The sequence below is a fragment of the Coffea arabica genome, chromosome 2c (assembly GCF_036785885.1).
Source record: "Coffea arabica cultivar ET-39 chromosome 2c, Coffea Arabica ET-39 HiFi, whole genome shotgun sequence".
In the NCBI taxonomy this organism is placed as follows: Eukaryota; Viridiplantae; Streptophyta; class Magnoliopsida; order Gentianales; family Rubiaceae; genus Coffea; species Coffea arabica.
In genome coordinates this window covers 5016221-5043424 of record NC_092312.1, presented here as the reverse complement: position 1 = coordinate 5043424, position 27204 = coordinate 5016221, and the positions used below count along the sequence as shown (strand labels likewise).

The window sequence follows — 27204 nt, the reverse complement described above, 5'->3', positions numbered from 1 at the left end:
CAATTATTATTCTCTCTTACATTTATATACTTTTCCTATTTAATCTTGCCTATCTTCCCTTGTATTTATTTATTTTCTTTAATTAATTTTATATTTAAAAAATATAACACTTAAATTATATTTTAACAAGTACCCTTGAATCCCGATTATACAAACCGTTGGAAGTTTCAGGCCCCCGTGTTTAACATTCGTCCGAGTTAGCTTGTGTTGGGTCCATAAAAACCCGAGTCAAATGGGCTTCATACCCATTTATGGACTGTTAGCCTAGTGTTTGGGAAAATGGGGCCTATGCCAAACAAGCCCATGCTGATTCAAACGCCCCCCAGGCCAATGCTCTCAGGAGTCCTACAGATCACGAAGCCGGAAGCCTGCAACTGACAGGAAACCAGTTTTCCTTTCGTCCATGTCGCAGTAGTGCTAGAAGTTAAAAGGCAAGTGTTTTCGACGTTTCGTTGATAGAAGACGCTAGAAGTACAGCGGTGGAAATGGAATGAAGCAAAGAACGGAGCAGCATCCGTTAGCTGGCGGGGCCGATACTGAAGTGTGGGGAGATTTACGAGAGGATTGAGAGCGCCAAGCAGCAGCAGTTGATGGGGGTTGGGGAAGCAGAGGCCTGAGTTTATTGAAGGATTTGGAGTTTGAGAAAATGAACATGTTTCTGGAGGCTCAGCTTTAGCTTGAGAACTTGAAGCGGCCTTCCGGAAGTGCTTCCTGATCAGGTAAATTTAACTAGTTGCACAAATGATTGAGTGTCAGGGATTTATCATTTCAGCATATTATCTTCTCGCATTTTGGGGAATTTTTTATTCGTTATTGTTATGAGGATGCTGAATGGATTTGCATTGCCTTCGGTTGGAATATGGAGAATGTGATGTCACGTTGGTTCCCAACATTCATCATCATTTACTATTAGGATCTTATTGTGTATAGTTTTCTTTGGTTATGTTGAATCTGTTGATGGGGCTAGGATTGAGTTGTAGATAATCACTAACAGAGTTTCTCGAGTTTTTTATCGGACTTCTTTTTGAAGGTTGAAAGAGGAAAGAGGCGGTTGTTCATTTCTACATTGGCATGATTGGAAGTTTTCCCTTTTGTTGGCTGGACTGGCTCGATTGTGATACAAATATTGAGGCAAATAATAAGAGAAACAAAGGACAAAATGTTTATTTCTTTGTAAAACTCACACAACTTATAACATGAAATTACTCTATTTATAGAGTTTAAACCAACTTCACTAACTATCCCAATAACTCCACTCACTCCACTAACTCCACTAGGTACTCCACTAATCCCACTAGTTATTCCACTAACTCCACTAATTAGGTAGCATAAACAAATATGATTAATTAACAACGGTAAATATTTCTAACAATCCCTCTCTTAAACTGAAAGTTTATCAAACATTCAGTTTAATATGATTTATTAACTGCACAGACTCCAAGCAGCTTTCTTAATATCTGAAACATGGATAACTTCAATGGCTTGGTCATTATATCAGCAATCTGATCTTCACTTTTGTAGTAAAGAAAATCAATTATTCCATCCTTTGTGAGCTCCCTTAGAAAATGAAACCTCACATCTATGTGTTTGGTTCTTCCATGTAGAACTGGATTTTTAGAGAGTTTGATGGCAGAACTGTTGTCACAATAAATTGTAGTAACTCCTTCTTGCTGAAAATGCAACTCTTCAAGAATATTCCTTAACCAAATTGCTTGACAGGCACAGGCGGTTGCAGCTACATACTCTGCTTCAGTTGTTGATAACATAACAATTGGTTGCTTTTTTGAACACCATGAAATAGCTGCTGAACCCATCATGAACACATATCCAGACGTGCTCTTTCTATCATCAGAATCGCCTGCATAGTCACTATCAGTAAAATCAAACAAATCTGATTTTTTCACCATTCTTGTAAAATAATCCATACTCAATGGTTCTCCGCAAGTATTGAAGAATCCTCTTGGCAGCTAGAAGATGTGTCTCCCTTGGATTTTTCATGTATCTACTAATAAGACTTACAACATGCATAATATCAGGTCTAGTTGCTGTCAAATACATCAAACTTTCCATAATTTGCTTGTAAAGGGTGCTATCAACCCTCTTTCCTCCTGGTTCTTTGATGAGTTTTAAATCCACTTCAACTGGCGTACTAACATAATTACAATTCGACATTTGAAATCTGTTCAGAATTTCTTGCACATATTTTCTTTGAGAGACAAAAATTCCATCAGCAGATTACACCACTTCAATACCCAAAAAATAATGCATCTTTTCAAGATCAGACATATCAAATTCAGTCATCATAGATTTCTTGAATTTCTCAAACATGGCACTGTCATTCACAGTAAAAATAAGATCATCAACATATAAGCAAACAATCAGCAATTTACATCCATCTCCAATCTTTATGAAAAGTGAATGCTCATATGGACATTTCTTAAATCCCTCCATAGAAAAATAAGCATCTATACGACTATACTAAGCACGTGGGCTTGTTTTAACCCGTATAATGCTTTCTTGAGTTTGTATACCTTATGTTCACTTCCAACCTTCACATAACCAGGAGGTTGATCAATAAATACCTGTTTCTGTAAATCACCATGTAAAAATGCTGATTTCACATCCAATTGGAAGATAGGCCATGAATTTTGTGCTGCCAAGGCTATCATCATCCTAATCGTGTCATGCCTTGCGACTGGAGCAAAGACTTCTCCATAATCCGCTCCAACCTCTTGCTTATAGCCTTTAGCTACCAGACGTGCCTTGTACTTGTCAACTTCTCCATTCTCCTTAAATTTCGTCTTGTACACCCACTTGACACCTATAGATTTTTGTCCTTCTGGAAGATTGGTTAACTCTCAAGTGTTATTTCGTTCAATAGTTGCAATTTCTTCATCCATTGCCTTCTGCCACTTCAAATCTTTGATAGCTTCTTCAAAAACTGTAGGATCACAATCGGAAAACAGTGCAAAATATGTAAGTGGGTCTTCAGATTGATCAATTCCAGTTACCTCATAATCAATCATCCATGCAGGTCTTTTTCTAATACGTTGAGGCCGTCCTTTATCTTCTGCTACTATTCAGGAATTTGATCATTATCTAAACCATTTGGTGGAATTTGTTCTGTCAACTGCTGCCTATTTTTTTCATCAACTCCATCAAAATCAGCAGGTATTTGTTGTTTAATAATATTGCTGCTCCATGGCAAAAAATTTTTCTCATAAAAAATTACATCTCGACTGAAGACAATTTTCTTGGTGATAGGATTATACAACTTATAGGCTTTAGATTGATCACTAACACTAAGAAAAATGCATTTCTCCCCCTTGTTATCTAGCTTTGTCCTCTTTTGCTCTGGAACATGAGCATAGGCAATGCATCCAAAAATTTTGAAGTGATCCACTGTTGGTTTTCGTCCGCTCCATGCTTTCTCAGACGTCATATTTTTAACAGCACAGGTGGGACTTCTGTTCAATATATGAATGCTCCAGTTGACAGCTTCAGGCCAAAAATTTTTTGGAACACAACTTTTTGTCAAAATGCTCCTCACCCTATTCAATATTGTACGATTCTTCCTCTCTGCAACACCATTTTGCTGTGGCGTATAAGCTGCTGTAAGGTGCTTCTGAATTCCATACCCCTTACAAAAATTTAAAAATTCTTATGAATTATACTCTCCATCACGATCACTGCAAAAAAATTTTATGGATTTGCCTGCTTCCTTTTCGACAAAAGTCATGAAATTTTTGAACACTGAAAATGCTTCAGATTTTTTCTGCAAAAAATAGAGTCAAGTTTTTCGACTATAATCATTAGTAAACGTCATAAAATAACGTTTTTCATCATTAGATGACGGATTTATGGGTCTGCATAGATCAGAGTGAACCAGCTCCAAGATATTTTTTGCTCTCCACGATTTTCCTCTTGGAAAGCTATCTTGATGTTGTTTGCCAACAACACACTCTTCACAAACTTCTGAAGGAGTTGTGATTTGAGATAAACCAGCTATCATATTTTTCTGTTGCAAAGTTTTCAGTCCACCAAAATTCAAATGTCCATAACGAAAATGCCATAATCATGCCACATCTTTCGATTTTGTCGAGAAACATGAATGAGGCAAGTTCTGCAAATAGAGTGGGAACATACGATTTGTCGTCATCTTAACTTGAGCAATTAAGCCCAACTTTGCATCTCGAATCTGACATACACCATTTTTGATTGAAATTTCATATCCTTTTTCGAGCAACTGACCAACGCTAAGCAAATTTGTCTTTAAGTCTGGAACAAAAAGAACATCAGTAATGTTGTGGGTAGAAGAATTTTCTTTAGCTTGGATAATTACCCTTCCTTTTCCCATAATAGAAATTGTAGAGTTGTCACCAAACTTGACAGTGTTACGGAATGACTCGTCCAATTCAGAGAATGCTTTTTTATCTCCACACATGTGATTGCTGCAACCGGTGTTTAAATACCACGTGTTTTGTTGAGTTTCTTCACTCATGTGACACACCATCAAAAGAGACACTTCTTCTTCTTTTTCTGCAAAATTAGTCCTTTCTCCATTTTGTCTATTCAAATTAGTTCAACATTCAGACTGATAATGGCCATATCTATGACATTTGTAGCATTCAACATTGGACTTGTCTACTGACTTTGGCCTTTGATTTGTTAATGGATAGCCTCCTTGTCCTCTTCTTCTTCCTTGAAATTGATTTTCTTGGTGCTGGTATTGTTGTTGTTGGTTGTCACGATTATTATTTTCTCTGCCTCTGCCTCTACCTCTGTCTCCTCTCCATGTTGAGTGACTTTCTGTTGAAGCCACCAGTGCTTGCTCCTTTTTCTCTTGCTGGTTAATATTTTGCTCATGAACCAACAAAGAACTCTGCAACTCATCAATTGAAATTGCATCAATATCTTTCGATTCCTCTATACAGCATACAACAAAATTAAATTTTGTTGTCATTGATCGAAGAATCTTCTCGACAATGATGGCGTCCTTCAAATTTTCTCCATGGATCCTCGTCTTGTTAGCGATTGCCATCGTTCTTGCGAAATAATCAGTGACTGATTCGCTTGACTTCATGCGTAAAGTCTCAAATTCGGTCCGAAGAGTTTGAAGCTGCATCCGCTTCGCCTTTACATTTCCTTGATACTTTTTCTTTATGGAGTCCCAAATTTGTTTGGAGGTATCTTTGCTAAGAATTGTCTCCAAAATGGCTCGATCAATAGCTTGAAAAAGATAATTTTTAGCTTTAAGATTTTTCAGTTTCAATGCTTCCAACTCCATTTTTTGCACCTCTGACAATATTTCTCTGGCTTTTGGCTCTGCTACTCCAGATTCGACAACCTACCAATACTCACTGGATCTCAAGAAGTTCTCCATTAGCATACTCCAATGATCATAGTGACCATCAAAGCGAGGAATTGCTGGCTACACAAAATTGTCAGTGGCCATCGTAATTTACTAACACAATTCTCACAACTCATTTTTGTTTTCACTCACAAGCCTAGCTTTGGTACCACTTTGTTGGATTTTGAGAGAGCCAAACTCGGGGAGAATTTAACCATGAGCTAGAATGGGAACCACAACCATGGGTTTGATACCACATCCAACCCAAAACCTTAAGGCTTTGGATCTATGGATCATTCCCACTTATATGTTCCTCATTCTACTCATCTCTTTCCGATGTGGGACATTGATTCACACTTGATATCCCAACAATCTCTTCCTCAATTGTGAATCTCTTCCACATTGGACCTCTCTTCCTAGCCCATCCACTGCATCAAGCCCACTTCAATCTGGAGTGTACGATTCTTGTTCAAGAGCTCACGTGCCCTTGCCTCACTGTAGGTCTGCATAATTTTTTTTCCCCCCGTTCTTATCCAAGCCACGCCTTACCACTCCCACTGGCTTTTTACCTTGGAGTCACCGTCCAACCGAACCATCGGCTCTGATACCACTGATACAAGTATTGAGGCAAATAATAAGAGAAGCAAATGACAAAATGTTTATTTCTTTGTAAAACTCACACAACTTATAACATAAAATTACTCTATTTATAGAGTTTAAACCAACTCCACTAACTATCCCACTAACTCCACTAACTATCCCAATAACTCCACTCACTCCACTAGCAATTCCACTAGGTACTCCACTAATCCCATTAGTTATTCCACTAACTCCACTTATTAGGTAGTATAAACAAATATGATTAATTAACAACGGTAAATATTTCTAACAGATTTATCGTTTACATTTTTTATATTAATACTAGGCGGTTGTTCTGCGGTCATGATTTTCCTGCATTTGGTCATCTAAGTTCACTTGCATCTTACAAAGAGGAAAATGATTTATTGTAAGGTATGCTAGAGGTATCAGCGAAGATGCCTTAAAAGTGTCCTTCCTTTTGTGCTACATACCGTTGGTTCTTATAGTGGCTCATAAAGTTTTGAATTATGTTTGGGACGGTCTCCAATGTATACACTCTATGATGCTTTTCTACAGTTTGCGTAGTTGTTTTGATGTCTTCTTTGATTTTGTTTGCTAGTTTGTAACCAACAAAAACCAAAAATTTATTGCTGATGGCCTTGTCACCATTGGGCTTACATTAACTGGGTGTCCTGATCTTCTTCCCCTTGCTAGGGATTTACTGATGATTTAAGTCCACAACTAGTTGATCAAACTATGATCTGATTATTTGAAGGTCAGTGGTTGCTTTTTGTCAGTTCTAGTTCATTGAACTGCCTGCAGTCTATGCAAATATCATTTTGAAATGAGTTGCTCACATTAGTTCCTTAACCATATTGTAGATTCTGTTAAGGTGCGTAATCCTTTTCAAGATTCTGGTCCTTTGAAATATGACAATACAGCCCCAATTTAATGTGTCTACATATGCTGTTGAATGTAATTCATTGGAATCTTATAATGAAGTTCTAGCAGCATCAATTTTCCTTCTTCTGTAATGATGGTTTTGTTTTCTCCCTGAAGTTAAGCATCATGAATGATTTGTTGATTCAAGAAAATGTTGTCAATACATGCATTATTAGAAATATTTTGAGAATTGCTTAACTAGGGTTCTTCGGAACCTTTGATGACATCTCCATCAATGGGTATTACAATACTTCACATATCCAATATACGAGTAGTTCTGATTTCTGATCTTGTAGTATGTATCATGCAAGCACAAGCTACGAGGTACTGAGTGTGGCCTCTTGTGCGGGAATATTATGCCATGCTTTTTATGAAGTTTACCTACTGGAATAAGGTGAAATATATCTCCCAAACTAGTCATGCACTGGTTATGTGTATGTAATATGTTATTAGCTGAGTGAGAACACTGACAAAACTCTAGGTTTAGTGTGTTCTTTGCATTGGTCTAACACTAAATAACGTATTACCCCCATTGAGCATCCTTTTCTTCTCACGCTTAATTGGTAATCTGTATTAGTTTTGTGCATAATCCTGATCAAACATGGTTCACATTCACTAGCTATACAATTTGGTTGGGTTTTAGCAAAATCGCCTGCTTAAGTAATGCTTGTGGTGCATAGTGAATGTGCTCGTCTTAATGATAGTGCCCAAGCACAAGTAGTGGTTGTAGCATACTGTGGAACACTTGCCACTTCATGATCTCACAGTAATTTGTATTCCTATGGCACAACCTTGTGCTCATTTCGAGCTGCTTGTCATGGACGGTACAATGGGAGGAAAAGGATTCCTCTCCTCTGCTGGACAGCAGAAATGTTGATACGTAAATGTAACTTTTGGCTTCTTATCACATTGAGGCTGTTTTGTACGAGGCTAAAGCTTTTTTCTTGTGATCTACTCAATTTACAGGAAAGAAGATGTAGCCGAGATGCCATCAACATGTAACTCTCGGAAGTCAGAGCAGTTACAAGCCCACCCCAAAGACTGGCAAAGTAGTGCTTAGTTCTTAAGCGCTTGTAGGAGAACATCAATTGAATTTACAGAGTCTTAGCTGTTGTCAATATTTGTTGTTGCTCTAGTTGTTGTACATTACTCAATTTACTTCTAGTATGTTCATGTGACTTTCAACAAATCTGCAGCAGTAGAAGGTGTAATTGCTAGCCTGATTTTGGTTGCTGAATGCTTAGATTAAAGTTTAATGAACTGTTTCTTTCATTTAAGAAACGATGTTATGCACAATGAGCTGAGGGATATAACGCCCAGGTTGGCACAACTCAAAATCATTTTCCCAAATTTGGTCACATAGGTTTGTACTTTCCGACATAGAGGATTGCCTATCTGTGAGTAAAAGATACAGGGTACCTACCATCTAGCCCTCAACCCTCGTATTCGGCTGGCCTTCACGATATTGCAAATCATCAAATGGGACAAAACGTGCCAATACACAGTGATACATATCAAATATCTTTTTTTTTTTTTTTTTTTTTTTTATCGACACAGGAGTGTCCGGGTCAAGACCCGAAGGTGGCCCGACTAATCCCCTGCGGCCCGAGAGGAGAGGCCCCATCCCCCCGAACACGGTAACCCTGCACGACTCGAACCCCTGGCAAGCACTCCTAAGGAGGCGTGCGCTGCCAGACGAGCTGCCCAGGAGGGGCGATACATATCAAATATCATATGAATAAAAAAAAAATACGCACAAAATTGCTCCTGGGGAAATGTAAAATAAAATAGTCCAACAAGAGAAAAGAAATGAGAAGGTAAGTTGAATTTAATCTCTAATGTCCTCCTTTTGGTATTCGGTAATTTTTTGGATTTCTTGACCAATCTGAACACAGAGTCACAAAGAAACATTCTTTACCCTTTTGTTTTTACTACATGATTCTAATAAAAAACTCCTATTTTTGAAACAGTTACTCGTAAAGTTCTGGTTGTGGAACCTACACTTCAATGCTATGGGAACAGCCGATTCCTTCCACAATGCAGACAGAATTGTCCGCATCTCTAGCGAGAGCAGTCCTCAGTTTTGTGGCAGGGAATTTCAACTTCCCTGAAGTGAGAAGCTCGGTTGAAGAAAGTTTTGGGCATACAACAACGTTGCTTCAGCTAAATCAAAATGGGAAGGAATAGACACGGGGTGAGTTAGGTAGTCGTTAACCAGAGAATTTTCACCCTTGATTTGTTTTTCTTTTTTACTGTTTACCCTCTCAAACTGTAATTTGGTGGCGATGTGTCCTCATTCTCTACAGTACCCCCCAGGCAGGTCATTATTTGGACAAAATATCAGTCCAAACACGATCAGTACTGTTTATGCAGAATTCTTCAAGAAAATATTAGCAAAACATTAGAAATGCAATTGGAACAATGATGAATTGCAGTAGTCACCCCATGGGACGATGGTCAGTGCATTGCGGCGCTGCGCAGGTTTGCGGACTCTGGTTTCGTCCTGAAGATGGCATCTCTGTTGGTGGTTTGGCATTTGTAAAATCCGGTCTCCCAAGGCAACTACAGGTTTACATTGGTCCGTCGTACCCTGGCAACAGGTGAAATGGAACAGAGGTTCTTTTAGTCTGCGCGGAAACACTAAAAAACCACACGGTATATGTTTTGCTTAAAGGAGAAGCAGTTGAAATTTCGAGAAATTTCATGCTCGCCGATGAATATAAATTTTACTAATAAAATGTTGTTAAATTTCCCCTCATGAAGTTGGAACTGGAAAAAAGATGAAAAGAAAACATGTCGCTGTTTGGAATGTATCAACATGTCACATAATTAAGCGAACGACTAGCATATTTATAACTTTTCTTATTCACACAGCACGTCAAATAGTGGCAAGCTAGTAGTAATACTTTCAGAAGAGGCGCAAGATTCACATAGTAAAAGAGGAAATCTAAAATGGTAGAGACCTTCTGTTCTGAAAATCTAAAACAAGAAATAGGCACCATTACATACATATATATATACACAGAGAGAGAGAGAGAGAGAGAGAGTAGATAAAAGGTATAGATAGTACTTTGCCTTTTCAAGGATAAATTCTCTTCAATGGAAGATTAGAAATTATAGCAGTACATCATCAAAGAGCAAAGTACATCAGGTTTGTTTTTGCAGCCCCTACAGAATCAGAAGCAAAAATAGGAATGTGAGCGTGTCACATCACACAAGCGGGAACTGGCCTAATTCATTCATCCATCCATTGGCATTTTGACCCATGACCGAGGAATTGTGATAGAAAGCCTCCTCCAACTCCAAGCCAGCAGAAGCCGGAAAATCAATGTTGGAAGCGATATTGGAAGGACCCTCCAAGAATATGGCTGAAGTGGGCGCTGGCTTAGTGGTGGCACAGTAGGCAAGACGAGCTTTAGCAAGAAGCAGATCATGTTGAAGCTCTACCATCTTCTTCTGCAGAGAAGCTATTGCACCAATGCAACCGTAAACGGGGTCCCTCAGCCGTACCTCGGCCTCGTACACGAGCGAATTCACGGTGTCCTCTCTTTGCTCCTCAGGGACCTCATTCAGAATCTTGCTCACATTGCTGGCTCCGAATACCTTGTGAACTTTGGCGAACTTATTGGGCTCGTCCGACCTAAAGTACGGTGCAAATTGACAGTTGGGGATGCACCGCCTTTTCAAGAACTTGCAAGCGGCACAAGAAGAGCTTGAACGAGGTTCTTGGTTCTTCATGGCTCTTCTTTCTTTCTTTCTTTCTTCCTTTGTTCGTTCACTCTAAAAGATATGTTAGTACTGCCACTGCCTGCGTTATTTATAGGGCTCAAAGAGTCTGGGACTGGTGTGAATTCAGAATTTTGCCTAGACAACCTAGCGACAACTTGGCCTATTAGCTCAGTTGGTTAGAGCGTCGTGCTAATAACGCGAAGGTCGCAGGTTCGAGACCTGCATGGGCCATTTATGGATGGATACCTTTTTGTGCTCAATTGATCTTCTACATCCTTCAAAATTAATGGATGGATACCTTTTTGTGCTCAATTGATCTTCTACATCCTTCAAAATTAGGAGGAGACGAAACCATCATTGATCTCCCATTTCTACATAGACCTTTGAAAAGGACTTGGCAACCGAAAGGAATTGACCGTTTTGCTCCCTCCTCATATCAACAAACTCTAGGGATTGGGAAATTAGCATGTTGGAAATAATTAGACATGGGGTGCATCTTCAAGTGCAGGACATATGCATCACTAGATAATAGACGTGATAGTTCAACAGACAAAGTAGACTACACAATGTGGCCTCATGAGGTTATAGGGAAATGATGATTCGTCAACAAAAGTAGGTTTCAATTCAATTGGAGAAAAAGGGCCTCAGTTTCACAAAAGAAGAAACCCTCGAGACGGTTCATATTTGGACTCATCCATGAGAAGGAAACCTATAAAGGCCTAAACACAGATCAAAATCTGCAATTCATTTTGCATTTGAACGGATGCAGTACACATATTGGGTGGGAGGGAAGGGCGATAAAAAAAAAAAAACAAAAAAAAAACAAGAGGATGAGATGCCTTATTTCTTCTTTTTACAAGGTCATATTGAATTACAATCCTTCAATGAGAAATCGCATTTCATTCCCACCACTTATATTGCTTCACGTTTGACACACACACACACATCCATGATGGCACCGGACGACCAAATTACACAACTTCTTTCAACCTTTCGTTTTCTCATTTATGTTAACTTTCACTCCCAGTTTAACACGTAAATACACACACCTGCTCGTAGTTAATGCACATTCTGCATTTAGACACTTTTGACTAAAATTAATTTCATCCTTTTTTATTTTTCCCACCGCCGGGCTCGAATCCGCGTTTTTTTTTTTTCTTCTTCATTGCATTTGCTTCGAGCCCTTTTCTCTCCTAGTACAGTACCACGGGATTAGGTGGTTTTCGCTTAATATCGTAGAGGTGGAATCTTTTTGAGATAGACTACACTACTGTAATTGAAGTATAAATTGCTATGGAAAAGGCCATAAATCGTGAGCTGCAAATATGCTGCGAGCCCCTCAAAGACGCTTGAAATTTTGGCATGTAAGAATACTAACGAGCTCTGCTATATATGTAATTAGGCAAATCATGACAAGCGCAATGATCTGCCTCCATTGGAGGTGAAGCCTGCGCTTGATCACATCTAGCCAGGCACATCAATTTGCGCTCGATTAGAACTCATTAAGATCCCCAAAAGGAAAATGTTCAATGGATCTTTAGTGATAGTCAACTATATATATTGCACTAGTGTTGATGTTTAAACAGTAGCATTGGCTGGATGCTCCTCCTGTTGAAGAAGAATTTTTGGGCATCCCCCACGCACATCTGAGAGGCAAGTCGTGGCTTTATGTCCATCAAATTGCACGCGTTGAAATTAACACGCCATTACAGGTGTCGCAAAATGGTTGCCTTGACATGATAATGACGTTCACATAGAGGTTTGTGTGAAGAATAGGGTATGTGTACATTCTCCAAACTCAACTACTGAGCTTTGGATCACTTGTCGCAAAAAGGGGACTAAATCTTCATTTGGGGTTATAGGTTCCAGATTTAAATCCACCTGCAGTGATAAAAATTCAAAGAATCATGTTCTTACACAGCCTATTTAATTCTCCTTTTTGTAAAATGGAGTAGATTAAGTAATACTAATATTACCGTTACTGGAAAAGGAAGGAAAAAAAAAAAAAAAAGAGTACATTCTCCAAAATCCAAATTGCAAATTAATACGAATATGGCCCAGGAGCAAGGAGAAAGAAAGCAATGCTGCACATGCGGCCAATTAATACTACTGATCCAAGTTGCAATTTGCGCAAATCGGGCTGAGATCGAGCATTACAGTCTCTAATTTGGTCCCTTACTTTCCCATAGTTGACCAAAATCTTTCGGAGCAAAATCATCGACCTCTCAGATCAATCAATCATCAGATCATATTTCTTTTCCCTGCTCTTATGCAAAGCCACCGAAAGAGAGAGAAAACAATGTAAAAGACAATGGCTTGATCCGGTATGCGTACAATAGAGATATTACTTGGTTTGATGGCAATCGTCAAGTGTCCGTTCCTTCGTGGGATGATACAGGATCGGATTAATCGTCCTGTATCATCCTAATAGCATTTTACATATGGAATCATGCATCCTACCTAACTGAATTAATCCTTTGTTTATGGGATAAAATAATCCCATGGGAGAGGTGATATTAGTTATCGCAGGATGCATAGGATGATAAAATTTTAAATTAATTTATCCTTACAAAAAATATAAATTTATATTCTTATAATTATATAACCCTGCTTTTGCTCGATCATATAATATAAATGGACTAATTTGCGTTACTAATTAATTTTAAATTTGTTTGACTAATTTGCCCTTACTACCTGTATAACAATATTTGGACTAATTTGCACTTATGAATGATTTAGATAACCATACTCTCACATAATAATATGATAATAAAGGGACTAATTAGCCCCTACTAATAATGTTAAAATTTTTTTACTAATTTGCTCCTATTCATTATTTTTAAAAAGTTGACTAATTTATGCCTATTAATTAATTTACATTTTTTTGACTAATTTGCCATACTAACATCGTAATAGAAAGACTATATTTTCCTTGAACCAAATTACCTTTACTTAGCTTAATTATTTTCTAAACCAAATTCTATATCTATATATAAGAGGATTTTAATAAATTCAAACTTGGCCTTAAAAAAACTTCTATATTAGCTTGATTTTGGCTCATTTAAAGTTCTTAACCGGGTTAGGTTTTAATCGATTTAACCCTAATTTAGCCAAAATTCAGCCCATTATTTAATTGGATTTCAAATTTAGGTTCAAAAACTTGGTCAAAATCTAATGGCTCCAATGGGTTGAGTTTCAGTGAAAGCAAATTTTATATATTAAAATCGTTGATTTGCTTTATAATTCTAAAGTTTCAAACTACTCTATTTGAATAAAGGTTATAAATATTAAACTTTTTATTAAAAATATTAAACTATTTTATTAATAAGAATCTACAAATTAAGGGGTGCTTTGGTCATTAAAATATTAATACTATTTCATCCAATTTTCAACCAAATACAGGACAGGATTATTTCCCAACATATCCTATCCAACTCAGAACCAACCAAACACTAGATAATTTTGATTATTTATGTGAAAATGACTCAACTCAGAATTAATAATCCAAGAATGAGTCAATCTATCTCATCCGGGTCCATGAACCAAACGGGCCATAAGGGGTTTTTTTTAACAGGTGTTGTCCTAATTAATACACTTAACATTTTACTAAATATATCATATGAATACATGCATTCATATTTATTGCATCTCAGCATCTGGATCTTTCACAAATTAAAAATATTTTTGTCAAAACATTGATAATTGAAACTCCGCTTAATGGATGTCCATCCATTAGTGAAATCATCATTTGAAAAGCAAAAAAGAAATCCAACGAGATATAAATGGAGCTACTACAAGATTCAAGGGCCCGCTTGAGAAGATTTTAACTCCATGACCAAAACGCTATATAGCAATTCATTGACTTCCGCTGTCGCAAATTTGGACCTTACCGGACAAATCCATCACACGCGCAAAGACGAGAGAGGATTTGCCGAGAGCCTTGGCCTCACCTAATGCCTAATACTAATGCCCTGACAGAGCATATTATTTTGTGGAGCATTTAAGATCCTTTACGGCTGAAACTGTTTGTTTCCTAATGCACAAAAGTTCTGATGCTTAGGTGACTCCCGAAGATAGGTCCAAAAATGATTTTCATGTGACAGATTAAAGGCCACTATATGTCACGCCAGTCACAATCAATTCTCGAAGATCACACATTTCTCTTCATTTCTAGTATTGAAAAATAAATAGCAGCTCTAGATTTGGGATAAAAAGCAAAGAGATTATCCTGTTTGCTAGACCTTTTTCTATCACCACATACACAGGACATGGCAAATTGTTTTTCTTCGGCTGATTTACAAGAAGATGCAGCCTGGAAAGTCTGTCACCAAGCTGCTGTTGAACAAAACAGCATGGACTTGCCCTTTCTAGCTCCACAGCTCAATAATAATAGTACTCCAGATGAAGCTTCATCTTTCAACTTCGATGGCTATCCTTTCTCCCTGCATCCCTGGTCGATTCCCGCTGAAGGGTTCGCCGAGGGAAGGGCTGCAAGTGCCTCTAGAAGCCATAGTGAAGCGGAGAAGAGGCGTAGGGACCGGATAAACGCGCAGCTTGCTACTCTGAGGAAACTGATTCCCAAGTCTGAAAAGGTAATTAGCACAACCCCAACCCCCCCCCCCCCCGGGCCGGCCACCACCACCTTCCAGAAAAAATAAAAAACCTGATTCTCTCCCTGTGATCTGAAGCTTAATTAATCGACTAGCTCAAGATGCTCTTCTTTTAGTCATCTTCTATTAAGTTGCTAATTAAGTTCTCCAAATTAACTTGCAAGATCATGGCCGGGAAGATCCCGCACGTAATTTTCGCCTCAAGAAAATAGTATTTCCATCAATTCAGATACTACCAGTACACGGATATACTAACAGTTGTCGCAACAAACAATGTCTAATTTTTTCCGGTGCATAATCTGTCATACACACAAGTCAGAAGGTTGAGGTAACTTGAAAACCAAGGCAGCCAAAACACTGGATAATATTTCCAAAGCTAATTCTCTCCTTCGATAGGTTTGATGCCTTGGAAGCAAAAGATACAACAACGAGAAGCGTTAGATGTAAATTATGCCCTTTTCAGCACAAGTGAGAGAGGGAATGTTCAATTTTCAATGGAAGGATCAAACAAGAGTGTGTGGATGATCCTGAATATATAAACAGATTAAAACTACTTTGTTTTAGTTAGGCTTTGTCGAAGTGTTTAATTTTTTGTTTTTTTTTTTTAAATAAAATTATCTTGACATAGATGGACAAGGCAGCTCTACTGGGCAGTGTGGTTGAGCATGTGAAGGAAATGAAGAGCAAGACGACGGAGATCAGCAATTGCATGATGATCCCAACTGATGTTGACGAAGTCACAGTCGATTATGTGGATGATGAATACTGCAGCTCCATAGCCAAGGATCGGAAAATCTTGCTCAAGGCTTGTGTTTGCTGCGATGATCGGCCAGAATTCTTTTCGGAGCTGAATCGGGCTCTGAAAAGCCTCCGGCTGACCACAGTTGAAGCAAATGTCATCAGCTTGGGGGGCAGAATCAAAAGTAGTTTCATCCTTTGCCCCATTAGTAGTAGTGTGGAAGGAGGGATTTGCGGCAACACACTTAAGCAGTCACTAAAACTAGTGTTGAGTAGGATTGCTGCCTCATGCACCACTAGTACTGGATCAAACTATCGTATTAAAAGTAGACGACAAAGGTTCTTCTTGCCTTCTCATTAATTTAATTCGTTATTAATTTCAAAACATCTCTTTTTTTTTTTAAAAAAAAAAAAAAAAAACAGCCTTTGGACCTTCAACATTTGCTGCGGCTCCTTCTTCTGATTATATATAGTACGTATATATTATACATTGTAAACATCTGCTTTGCTAATTAATAAATATTTATGCATATAGGTAGATTTACTTTCAACCAGAAATAGCACTTGTATTAGAATTTGATGTTGATCGTACTAATATTAGATGGGGTGGCTAGAATTGCTTTGCTTTATTTACTCGTTTCCCACCGGCAATAATGTCTCCTAACTCTCGTAAGTTATAATTGTCACAAGAGACCAAGTTGTACTTGTGATGCAATAGTATACTTTTGATACCAGTAAGATATTTAGATACACGTATAAACTGTACCAGTACTACTTCCTGAATGAGTGATTTTTTTTTTATTTTTAAAAGCAATTTAATGAAATATACACAAGCATGAATTTCTTTTTTGTTTCTTTTGTTTTTTTGGTCGGTTTTTGACGCTTGACCGATAGTCCTCTACACGTTTCGTCCGAAAAGTCGTTTTGCAGTTAGGCCTGTTAATCAGGCCTAATGAGTCGGGCTTCCGTGAGTTCAAGCTCAGCTTATATAATTTGGAACATTTTAGGGTTTCGGGCTATGAGTTTCGGATTTATAAATGTGAAGTTCATACTCAACTCACATAATATTCGGGTTGTGAGTCTTAATCGAGTTTAGCCCAAGCTTACTTATTACTCCTTAATTTTCTTAATATAATTACTATAACTATGAAGTTGTAAAATTAATTTAACATTTACAAGACTATAATATTAAAACTAAACATGAACAAACAATAGTTCTTAAAAAGTATATAAACCAACAATTTTTTAACAATATTTTTATTTAATTCGTTCAAAATACATGAAAAATAGTAATAAAACATGCGATCATAAGTCAATACATCTTTAAAAGTTGAAACTTTTTTTATAATATTGTGATTTGAAACAAAACATGCTTGATGATTTGTGTTTGTAAACCAAAAAGAAATCAACCAATATTATGCCAACACAAAAATTTATTCAACTAATAAGAAAAGTTAGAGATTTAGTTATGCATTACTAATATTGACTTTCAAAAAGCTCATGGAAGAGTCTTTAGATGTATTTTTATATTTTGTAATTTATGTATATTTAGTATTTAATAATAATATATTTGGATATATAATTATATATAATATCAAAATATAAATATTATAGGAAAATTTGTCAAATTGATCCCCTAATATTTTCACAAAAAATTTTTTTAGTCCCTAACATTTAAAATCAGCCAGAATAATCCCTAACATATAAATTATGAGCCAGTTTGGCCCTAATGCTCTTATTTGCTTATTTTTCCGACTAAAAACAGCACACCTCTCTTACATGGGCATAATTTCAAGAGCAAAATCGAAAAACATTCATTAATCCATGATTTTACAGTCAAAACCCCCTTTGGATTCCTATTACTTTTCTCCCTTCCCTCGACACCATTTTGCAAACTAGTCGGAAACCATCAACAAATTTCACCTTCTCAGTCAAAGCAGCTTTTGCACTTTCCTTGATTTCCCTGTCCCCATATCAAACCCCCAAGCCCTTTTTCAATTTCACTATATCTCTCAAAATAATTCAACAAAGTCTCAGAACTCATCTCAGTTGTTTGGCACATTCTCTACCAATTTTATTGCTGATAAACCCATTGCTGACAAACCCATCAATTTTATTTTTGGGGCTTTCTAGGGCAAGCAAGAAAGACTCAACATTCTTGAAAGTAACAAACCATAGACTTTTGATAAAAATCTTGCGGTTGGATGGGATGTCATCAACGATGGAAAGAACGGTATGGAGAATGCTAGGATGAACAATCGCAGCTTCTGAAGGATTCAACAATTTGGGATTTCGTGAAGGATTGCAAAATGCAAAATTTCACCTTCTTCAAACTTCAAGTTTTTTGGTTCTCTTGAGATTATCAGGCTTTGGATTAGTGGTGATGGTGGAATGCATCTGATGGAGTAGGTGCAGGGAAAATGACTCAAGATTGATTCTAGGAGGAGTGTGTGGAGTTATGAAAGAGTAGCCATTGAGAAGTTGAGTTTTGAAGAGAATATTCTCTTTCTTTTAGAATCTAAAACCATGGATTAACGAATGTCTTCCGATTTTGCCCTTAAAATTATATCCACGTGAGAAAGATGTACTATTTTTAGTCGGAGAAATGAGCAAATACGAGCATTAGGACCAAATTGGCTCATAATTTATATGTTAAGGACTAAAAAAGTTTTTTATGAAAATGTTAGGGATCAATTTGACAAATTTTTCAATATTATATATATATATATATATATAGATAATTAAAGGGTCACGCGTATATCGAGTTTGAACTTGATAAGGCCCAAACTCGGCTCATATTTAATTCGGACTTAATTTTGAGACTCAAATTCAGACGAACTCACTAAAAGGTCGGGTTTATAAGGCTTTTTGTCTGATCGAACGAGCCGAACTCGGGTTGGTCCAGCCTATTGACAGTCCTATTTGCAACACTAGACGCCACAATTTTACCTGGCCTCGAAATTCTTAAGCTGTGATATATGTACGGTAGTACTAATTTCCGGTTCAACCAATTCAACCGGAATCATTTCGTTGGACTGTTCAATTATGTAGGATAGAAGTTCAACACAAATACAAGTCGATCTTTGAAAGGCAAAGATTGCCACTAAAATTTCGGACTTTCGGTCCGATTTTTGTTTTTTTGGGAGTAAAATGTGCAGTATATATTATTACACTGTTTAAGATTCTCATTGCATTCATTAATTTTTTTTGGTATCTCTTTTTTTTTCGTATCAAGTAGCCCATGAAATACTTTTAGGACTTTGGTAGACCATTTGACACAAAAAATAGTTAAGTTGATGAAATAAAAATATCAAAAAGTTTAGTATAACTCACTGCACATGTCACCCCTTTTTTTTCGTGTTTGTGTTCAGCGAGGACACCGTTTTCTCCTTTTTTTTACCTCAAGAAAAGACTTGTTAGATTGGTAGGGTTCACATCAATTCCCGCATAGATGATGTAGGATCTTTTGAACGGATGAAACTAAAATCTCGCAAATCTTCACCATCAAAATTGCACTGACATCCATCCTGTTAGAATTTTCCTGTTAGGCAAGAAAGTTCCACTCCTTAAATATGATTTACTTTTTCCCTTGTTAGGTGTAGAAACTCCTTGACTGCCTGCGCCACGGAGAAAATACACTACTGGTCAGTGATCACTAGAAATTGATGAGCAACCTCAAAATCCACAAAGGCAGCTGAGCAAGTTTAGGTACTAAAATGATGATCCATAATGTCATATGATGAGACTATCTCCAGACTGAAATGGAATCCCAAGCAACAAAAAACTGGAGTATCTGGGAGATTGGTGGTAATATATAACCTTTGCTTTTGAAGGTAAAATCCACCATAAAGAAGTTGAAATGTGGGTAGGATATAAAGATTTAGGGGCCCTCTTGGGAGATAGAAGACAATCGTCACCTCAGTTCCGCTAAGTTACGTGAAATGGGAATCCCATTAAAAAGAAAGCTGATTGAAAGGACTTGCGGTGTCGTCGAGTGTTGTGCCTTGTTTGTTTCTATGAACTACTCCTACACCGCTCATGTAAGTATTTTGTTTTTCATCTTTATATTTTAGGTATTTCTATCTTGATTTGTAGATACTTTCACCAACATTTAAAATTCTGAACAATATAAAGTAATGGGAGAAGTTTAATATGTCTATAACTTCTAAAATGACATATTGTTTTTTATGATAATAGATTCGTATATACAATTATCTTTAGTTCACAATTCTCAACCCAAAAAAAAAAAAAAAAAAACTGAAAAGGCTTGATTGATATAGTTGGAACAAATTAGAAAAAGGCTCGATTGGTATTCTTAATTTTTGTTCTCAGTCTTTTCTTTTTGCATGGTACAACTTTCTTCAAAGGAATTTAATTGGAGATTTGTGCAGTAAGTTAGTACTACACTTCAGAACCGCCTAACCGACAAATTAAGGAGGATCCAGATACAAGTTGGAAGAAAGTGCAACACGGGAAAAAAATTGTGGCTATGGTGGAAAAGAAAAGAATTTGTTGTCACTTCAAAAGGTGGAAAGCACACACAAAAAAAAAAAAAAAAAGAGGAGAAGAAGAAGAAGATGATGATAATAATGGTCGTCCCCAAGTCTCCCCACTTGGGAAGAAAGTGTTTAAATAATCATTTGTCGTTTCCCAAGCCACGACCAGAGCAAGGGAGGCCGGCAACCACACGCCACATCCACCATGCACTTGATTATTACTACTAGTTGCTTGTTTGAAAGTTGAGCAAGAATTATTTTATACTAGTGTTCGTCCCCGAATTTGATAGCGACACCCTTTTTTTTTTTTTAATTTTGACGACTGATTGGTATCTACTCCCATCCCATGGCGTTTATTTATTTATTTATTTGCAAAATCATATTTTTTTCCAGAGTTTGTATGATTTGCCCCTTTTAACGGTCATTAGCAGGAAATGTTGTAATCAATGGAATGTGTTGAAAAGATCTTGCCCTACATTAAAAAAAATTAAAGAGACTTTTCATCACTCTATAATACTTAGTCTTGTATTGGGTTTAAGACAATCAGAAATCTCGACAAAATTGTAGTGCAGAACACGATAAAAAATAAATTTTTTCCTTACAAATCGCTCATTACTGCGAGCGAGCAAGAAGTAAAATTTATTTTTAGTGCAGATACTAATGGTGAAATCCATTAGTTCACCGTCTCTTCTATTAAGGAAAATGAGCAAAGAAAATCATTTTCTTGGCCGATGTGAGGACTCTTTTAATGAGTGATTTGTAAGAACAGTCCTGTGACACAACTTATGATTAGGGATATACTTTTGACTTGTAATGATAATCAGATTCAAATTCATCAAAACTCTTTTAGCGTCCAGGGACCGGACAATTAAGCCTCTCATAAATGATAAAACCGCCTAAGCTTGTAGTATTAAACAGTAAAATGTTTTATTTATTATTTATTTTTTTAGGAAGTCATCATCATTTGTTATTATTGTTGCTTTTTGAATCTTAAACGTGGGTAAAGTTGTGGAAAGGCACACGTCTGCAGGCCGACCCACAATTGTACGAAGGGAAGGGACTGACCCATCTTGGATTTCATTTTCGTCGGTCCAAAGTGTTTTATTGTTCCCTCGACCATTTGCATTTCAGCTTTGAAATATAAGGGCCCTTTTGCAAGTGTCCAATTTTCACCAGCTGCCTTAGAGAATAGGGACAAAAACACTCCACTAAAAAGCCAAGTGCTTTTAGAATCTTTCCTTCCAATACATATTTTGGCCTGAAAAAAGAAAAAAAAAATGTTAAAACCTTGCAATGATCATTGCTTTAACCAACAAGGAGCTGGTCTGATGGCTAAGCAAGGCCAACAGAAATGGTAGAAATAATTTTCCCTGTGGGCTATTTGACCTGGGGAAGTTTTGGGCCATAACAGGTTTTTGAGATTCCGTACCTCATAATTCATCAAAGAACCATCTACTACGCTGTTAGGCCCAAAACTTTGGACTTCCAGGTGGCCCTGTCGTTTCAGATCTTTTGTTAATTACTCTCAAGTTTTAGATTAGGCAAAGACTGACGTAGCTTTATGCAGGTTCGCGAATCGCGAGAAGGATTGGACAATTCCATCCGGCGGCGGCGGCGGCCAACGGTGGTAGGTCTGGCCTGGGGAGTGGGGACAGCGGCGGCAAAAGTAGAAATGGCAAGGAAGATTGATGATGGACGAGAACAATAAGTGTGCGCTTTTAAATCGTTTGGATAAGGGTATTTTAAAATTGTAATGATATTTTTAACAATTAATACAGACAAAATATTCGTAATACATAATATGTCTAACACAAAAAATATATCAAAATATTGGAGTGCCAGGCAGGCACACCCAAAGAGTCTTTCTTTAGTGTCTCCCTCGGGGTTCGGTTCCGTGGTTGTAGTCTCAGTTGGGTCCAGGGATCGAATCCCCGTTCTACCGTGGCTGGTGATGCTTGGATCAGGCCTCTCCCAACCCACAGTGGAATTAGTTGGGTTGTACAGTAACCAGTCTACGGACCCAAATACCCAGTCCACGGACCCAAATACCCACTGTGATGAAAAAAAAAAAAACTCTATAATGTGCGTTTTTTTATGGTGAATTCTCAAAATGTGGGATTTTTTAAATCAATTCTCAAAAAATGGGGTGCTCTCTGAATTTCTTCCTAAATAGTGAAAAATTGCATTTGATGAGTTCGTTCTTTCCTTAATTAAAAGATATACGGCCTTGTTTGGAACCCAAGTTTTTTAAAAATTTTAGTTACAGTAACTTCAAAAAATTTCTCAAAATTTTTAAACTATATACTTCAAAATATTCAAAAATCTACACATTTCAAAATTTTTTTAAAAAACTTCTACAGTAAGTTACAGTAAAGTTTTAGACAAATTCTCAAAAAACTTACCTTCCAAACAGGAGGCTACAGTAAGCTACATTCGTGTATGCATTATTTTACTGAATTAAATTTTTATCTATTATTAGATTTTAGTGTAGTGGATATTTTTTTTTTATACTAACAGATGTAGACCAAAAAGTGAATATCAAATTTGAAATTAGATTATGTAAAATGTATTTACACCAATTTGTGTATATACTTACGGTACATAAAAAATTACTCTATTTTGTTTGATTAGGTTTTTTTTTTTTTTTTTTTGCCCAGAATTTGTATCGAGCAAAAGGAAGAATAATAAAAGCCGTTTTCTTCTGTTGCGGCTCCAGAATTTTCACCCTCAAGAGTTGACCAGTGGCTTTTGGGTTTTCGATCAACGAAGAAGAAAGCCTGAGTGCTCTTTTTGGTGAACTCTAAAGCAACCAAGAAATCCATTATACAAGATCTATAGCTAGCTTGTCCAGATTGGCCTGTCTTAAATTAAATGACGTTTCTTATTCGTTTTCAGGTCTGAAAAAAACAACAAAAATCATTCAACTAGCCTCCCCACTTCCACAATAAATTTGAAGTAGCAGACTCGATCAACTACTGAAAAAGCAGCTAGTGATCAAAAAATCAAGGAATTTAAGACGACCTGCTTACTTCTTCCACGCGTGCAATAGCTTAATAAATCATCACATCCAGTTCATATATACTTTGAGACTCGTACTAACTACAGTACGTACCTATTTATTCTTCTACTAAGACTTTTAACCTCCGCATGCATTTCTGTCTCATCTTCTGCCAGAGCTGCTGCTATTCGGCTGCATTCAAAGTCAAATGAGTTTTCCTTTCTTTAAGCTTTTTACTTGAGACTGCAGAAGATACAAATGTACAACAACTTCGTGACTGGGATACGTTTCCTAAATATATAATATTGCGGATCCATTCGGCAATGCGGTTAATTTTGCTGTACACTGCAAAACGGGCATTCTGATGTGTCCCTAATCTGCTTCTGGCCGATTCTGTGAAGTTTTTAGCAGACCCTAGTGACATGAGCACTTAGCAGCTGAAAGCGTCAAGTTTCTTATCAGCTCATCTAAGACAATCTGCTAGCTAGGAGATGCGCAATATCACCATGCAAAAACCCTCCTGAGTTCATGAAGCCATACACATGTTCTGATTTTCAGGTGCCATCCCACTACTAGTAAGTAGTAATTGCGAAAGAATGAGCAACTAAGAGAATCAACTTTTCATCCCCCGTCGGAGTGCAACCCTATTGTCTCTTAACTGTTACGTCAAGATCATCATAAGCTTATGATTATCATGATCTCATATCTGATGAATGACCTCTTATCATATGTTGAGGTTACGCAGTAGAGTACAAGCATTACTGTCCAAGGACTTTTACACCTAAGCAGCTGGAATTAGACATTCCCCTAATTAAATAATATATGGTAACTTGACAATGTATTGGAAAGACTCTATGGCTACCAACTACCAAACGAAGGCGTTGACAAAGCTGTTTTGAATAGACCTGCATGTTTGAACCCCCAATAAAAGATTAGATAGGAATATGACTAATACGGCAGGCCAGTTTTCCCTCCCCCTCCAAGTGGCAGCAAATTGAGAGACTGCTTTCTTCTCCCACCAGCCACCTTTTATTGTTAGCTACATAATGAGTACAAACAGAAATGGCCAAAATCCCATAGCATTATTATAATTGTTTTCCAAAACGGGGAATGTTCCGTCCAGTTTTTCTATAGCCTGACAATTTGTTGATCGCGCAAAATAAGAATGAACAGGACTCTCAGAACATTGCAAAGCAATGGATGGGTCGCTACCTCCTCTCATGGTCTCCTCAGGGTTTTTTCCCGCTGGGGGTTTGCTCGAATCACTGATCCACATCTCTAACGAGGTTACTTCGATCGAAAAATTTCCTTCTGTACAGGTTAAAAACATATCAACGATGATAAGCAGGATCAGACTTCTTTCTTCCTTGTTTGAAGAGATTCAAGAAACAAGTGGCACCCTTCCTCCATCCTCAGTCTTATGCCTTACAGAGCTTTTCTCTGTTATACGAAGAGTGAAATTCTTGATAGAGAGTTGCAAGGAAGGAAGTTCTCTATGGAATCTAGTTCAAACGGAGTTTGTTTCGAATCAATTCTATGCAGTAGTCAAGGAGATGGGAAGAGCACTGGACATCCTTCCCCTCAGCTTGCTTAATCTTACAATGGACACCAGGGAGCAAGTCGAGCTTCTCCACAAACAGGCAAAAAGGGTTGAATTGTTCCTTGACCGCCGAGAGATTCAGAGAAGAGATGAGCTTCTTCAACTTATGTCCAATAAAGCTCATAAGAACGTCAAGAATAAAGGTTCCTCTGATTATGGTAAAGTCAAAGAGATATTAGGCACCATTGGGCTGAGAAGCCCCTTAGATTATGAAGAGGAGATTTCAAAGCTAGAGGCAGAAGCTGAGAAGCAGGCAGGCACTGGTGGACTCATCGTGGTCTCAAACATCAAGAATCTGATATCCCTGGTCTCCTTATCAAAAACTGTGATCTTCAGCGAAGAAAAAAATCAGAAGATCAAGGAGGATCAAAAGCTACCCACTGCTCATCTTACTAGCCGTTACGATCAGCCCTCGTCTTCCCAATCACTGATTCTCAACATCCCTGATGAATACCGCTGCCCAATATCACTTGACTTGATAAGGGACCCGGTCATAGTCGCATCTGGCCATACTTATGATCGAAGTTCAATCGCACAGTGGATTAATTCAGGTCATCATACATGCCCAAAAAGCGGGCAACGCTTGATACACATGGCCCTCATACCCAATTACGTGTTGAAAAGTCTGATTCATCAATGGTGCCAGGAGAATAATATTCCAATGGTGGAATCTGCATTATCCTCTTCAGATTTGGGAAGGAGTAGTAGTAAAAGAAAATTATGTGCAAATGCAGTAGATCATATTTCTGCCACTAAAGCTGCAGCAGATGCAGTCAAAATGACGGCTGAGTTTTTAGTGGGGAAGCTGGCGACAGGATCACCAGATATCCAGAGACAGGCAGCATACGAGATTCGGCTACTTGCAAAAACTGGCACGGACAATCGCAGGATCATAGCAGAAGCAGGACCTATTCCATTCCTTGTAACTCTGATGAATTCTCATGATCCAAGAATCCAGGAAAATGCAGTGACTGCTCTGCTCAACCTTTCCATATATGATAACAACAAGACGTTGATTATGTCTGCTGGTGCAATTGACAACATAATTGACGTTTTACAATCAGGAAAAACAATGGAGGCAAGAGAAAATGCAGCAGCAGCAATCTTCAGTTTGTCCATAGTAGACGATTACAAGATATTCATTGGAGCCCGTCCTAGAGCCATTCCGGGCTTAGTTCGGCTCCTAGGAGAAGGGACTACAGCTGGGAAAAGAGATGCAGCAATAGCACTTTTTAACCTTGCAGTTTACAATGTTAATAAGGTCAGTGTCGTTCTCGCTGGAGCAGTTCCACTGCTCATTGACCTGTTGTTAGATGACAAGGCTGGGATCACCGATGATGCATTAGGCGTGCTTGCCCTCCTGCTTGGATGCAGTGAAGGATTAGAAGAGTTAAGGAAGAGTAGGATCTTGGTTCCTCTTCTTATCGATCTCCTGAGATTTGGATCTTCCAAGGGAAAGGAGAATTCGATAACTCTGCTGGTCGGGCTATGCAAGGATGGTGGTGAGGATGTTGCGAGAAAGCTGTTAATGAATCCACGAAGCATTCCATCGCTCCAAAGCTTGGCTGCAGATGGATCTTTAAAAGCTCGAAGAAAAGCCGACGCTCTTCTTAGGATACTGAATAGATGCTGTTCTCAATCTCGGAATCCTGTTGGGTAACACAGATTTAACTAGATTGCTAAACGAAAATGTAAATTGTGTTGACTCGAAACTGCCATGCGGCTTAACTTCATCACATGGCATCCTACAGTTGTGCTTCAATAAAGAATCTCCTCGTAATTTTCTCATTAGACCAACAAAATTGTCAACGCAAACTCTAGTGGTTCTGTCTGCATGAGAAAGCAATCAATATAGAAACAGAGATTGAGATCAAGATACCTGAAGCAAAATATGTTATGCATTACTAATTGCCAATAAAGTGAAGCTGTTAAGTCAATAAGCAGAGCATAGGGTACGTATGAGAGCAAAAGGATCAAAATCACCAATTAACATGAATCAACGCCAGCCACACAGCAAAAATTCCATGCTCGAGAATAATTATATCAAGAACCTGACATTAAAAAGCAAGAGTTCAGAAAAATTGACCTTTGAGCTGACTACATACGACAGAAATGCTACAACCAGAACCGCTGTTGCTCTTAAGGAGACTAAATGGCAATTT

General features: G+C 37.7%; 3 protein-coding genes, 1 long non-coding RNA gene and 1 other non-coding gene across 5 annotated transcripts; 4 read left to right on the top strand and 1 right to left on the bottom strand.

Moving 5' to 3' along the window:
• The first annotated feature begins 302 nt into the window (after positions 1-302).
• LOC113730331 (uncharacterized) lies at positions 303-8167 on the top strand. Its single transcript, XR_003458314.2, has 2 exons — positions 303-719; positions 7838-8167. It is a non-coding gene; the product is annotated as an uncharacterized lncRNA (long non-coding RNA).
• A 1914-nt stretch (positions 8168-10081) lies between these two features.
• On the bottom strand, positions 10082-10609 carry LOC113725358 (LOB domain-containing protein 21-like). The gene has a single exon (XM_072073096.1). The coding sequence runs from the start codon at positions 10607-10609 to the stop codon at positions 10082-10084; it is 528 nt and encodes a 175-aa protein (XP_071929197.1).
• A 148-nt stretch (positions 10610-10757) lies between these two features.
• TRNAI-AAU (transfer RNA isoleucine (anticodon AAU)) lies at positions 10758-10831 on the top strand. The gene has a single exon. It is a non-coding gene; the product is annotated as a tRNA-Ile (tRNA).
• A 3863-nt stretch (positions 10832-14694) lies between these two features.
• On the top strand, positions 14695-16749 carry LOC113730329 (transcription factor bHLH51-like). Its single transcript, XM_027254961.2, has 2 exons — positions 14695-15192; positions 15839-16749. Exons 1-2 carry the CDS (start codon positions 14869-14871, stop codon positions 16307-16309), a joined length of 795 nt encoding a protein of 264 aa, XP_027110762.1. The 5' UTR covers positions 14695-14868; the 3' UTR covers positions 16310-16749.
• Positions 16750-24482: 7733 nt separating this feature from the next.
• LOC113730328 (U-box domain-containing protein 1-like) lies at positions 24483-26833 on the top strand. The gene has a single exon (XM_027254960.2). The coding sequence runs from the start codon at positions 24639-24641 to the stop codon at positions 26700-26702; it is 2064 nt and encodes a 687-aa protein (XP_027110761.1). The 5' UTR covers positions 24483-24638; the 3' UTR covers positions 26703-26833.
• Positions 26834-27204: the final 371 nt, after the last annotated feature.

Excerpts from the sequence above, each read along its gene's own strand:
- LOC113725358 (XM_072073096.1), bottom strand. The coding sequence starts at position 10,609 with ATGAAGAACCAAGAACCTCGTTCAAGCTCTTCTTGTGCCGCTTGCAAG.
- LOC113730329 (XM_027254961.2), top strand. The coding sequence starts at position 14,869 with ATGGCAAATTGTTTTTCTTCGGCTGATTTACAAGAAGATGCAGCCTGG. Across the intron at positions 15,193-15,838 it reads TGATTCCCAAGTCTGAAAAG|ATGGACAAGGCAGCTCTACT; the intron begins GTAATTAGCACA and ends ATCTTGACATAG.
- LOC113730328 (XM_027254960.2), top strand. The coding sequence starts at position 24,639 with ATGGATGGGTCGCTACCTCCTCTCATGGTCTCCTCAGGGTTTTTTCCC.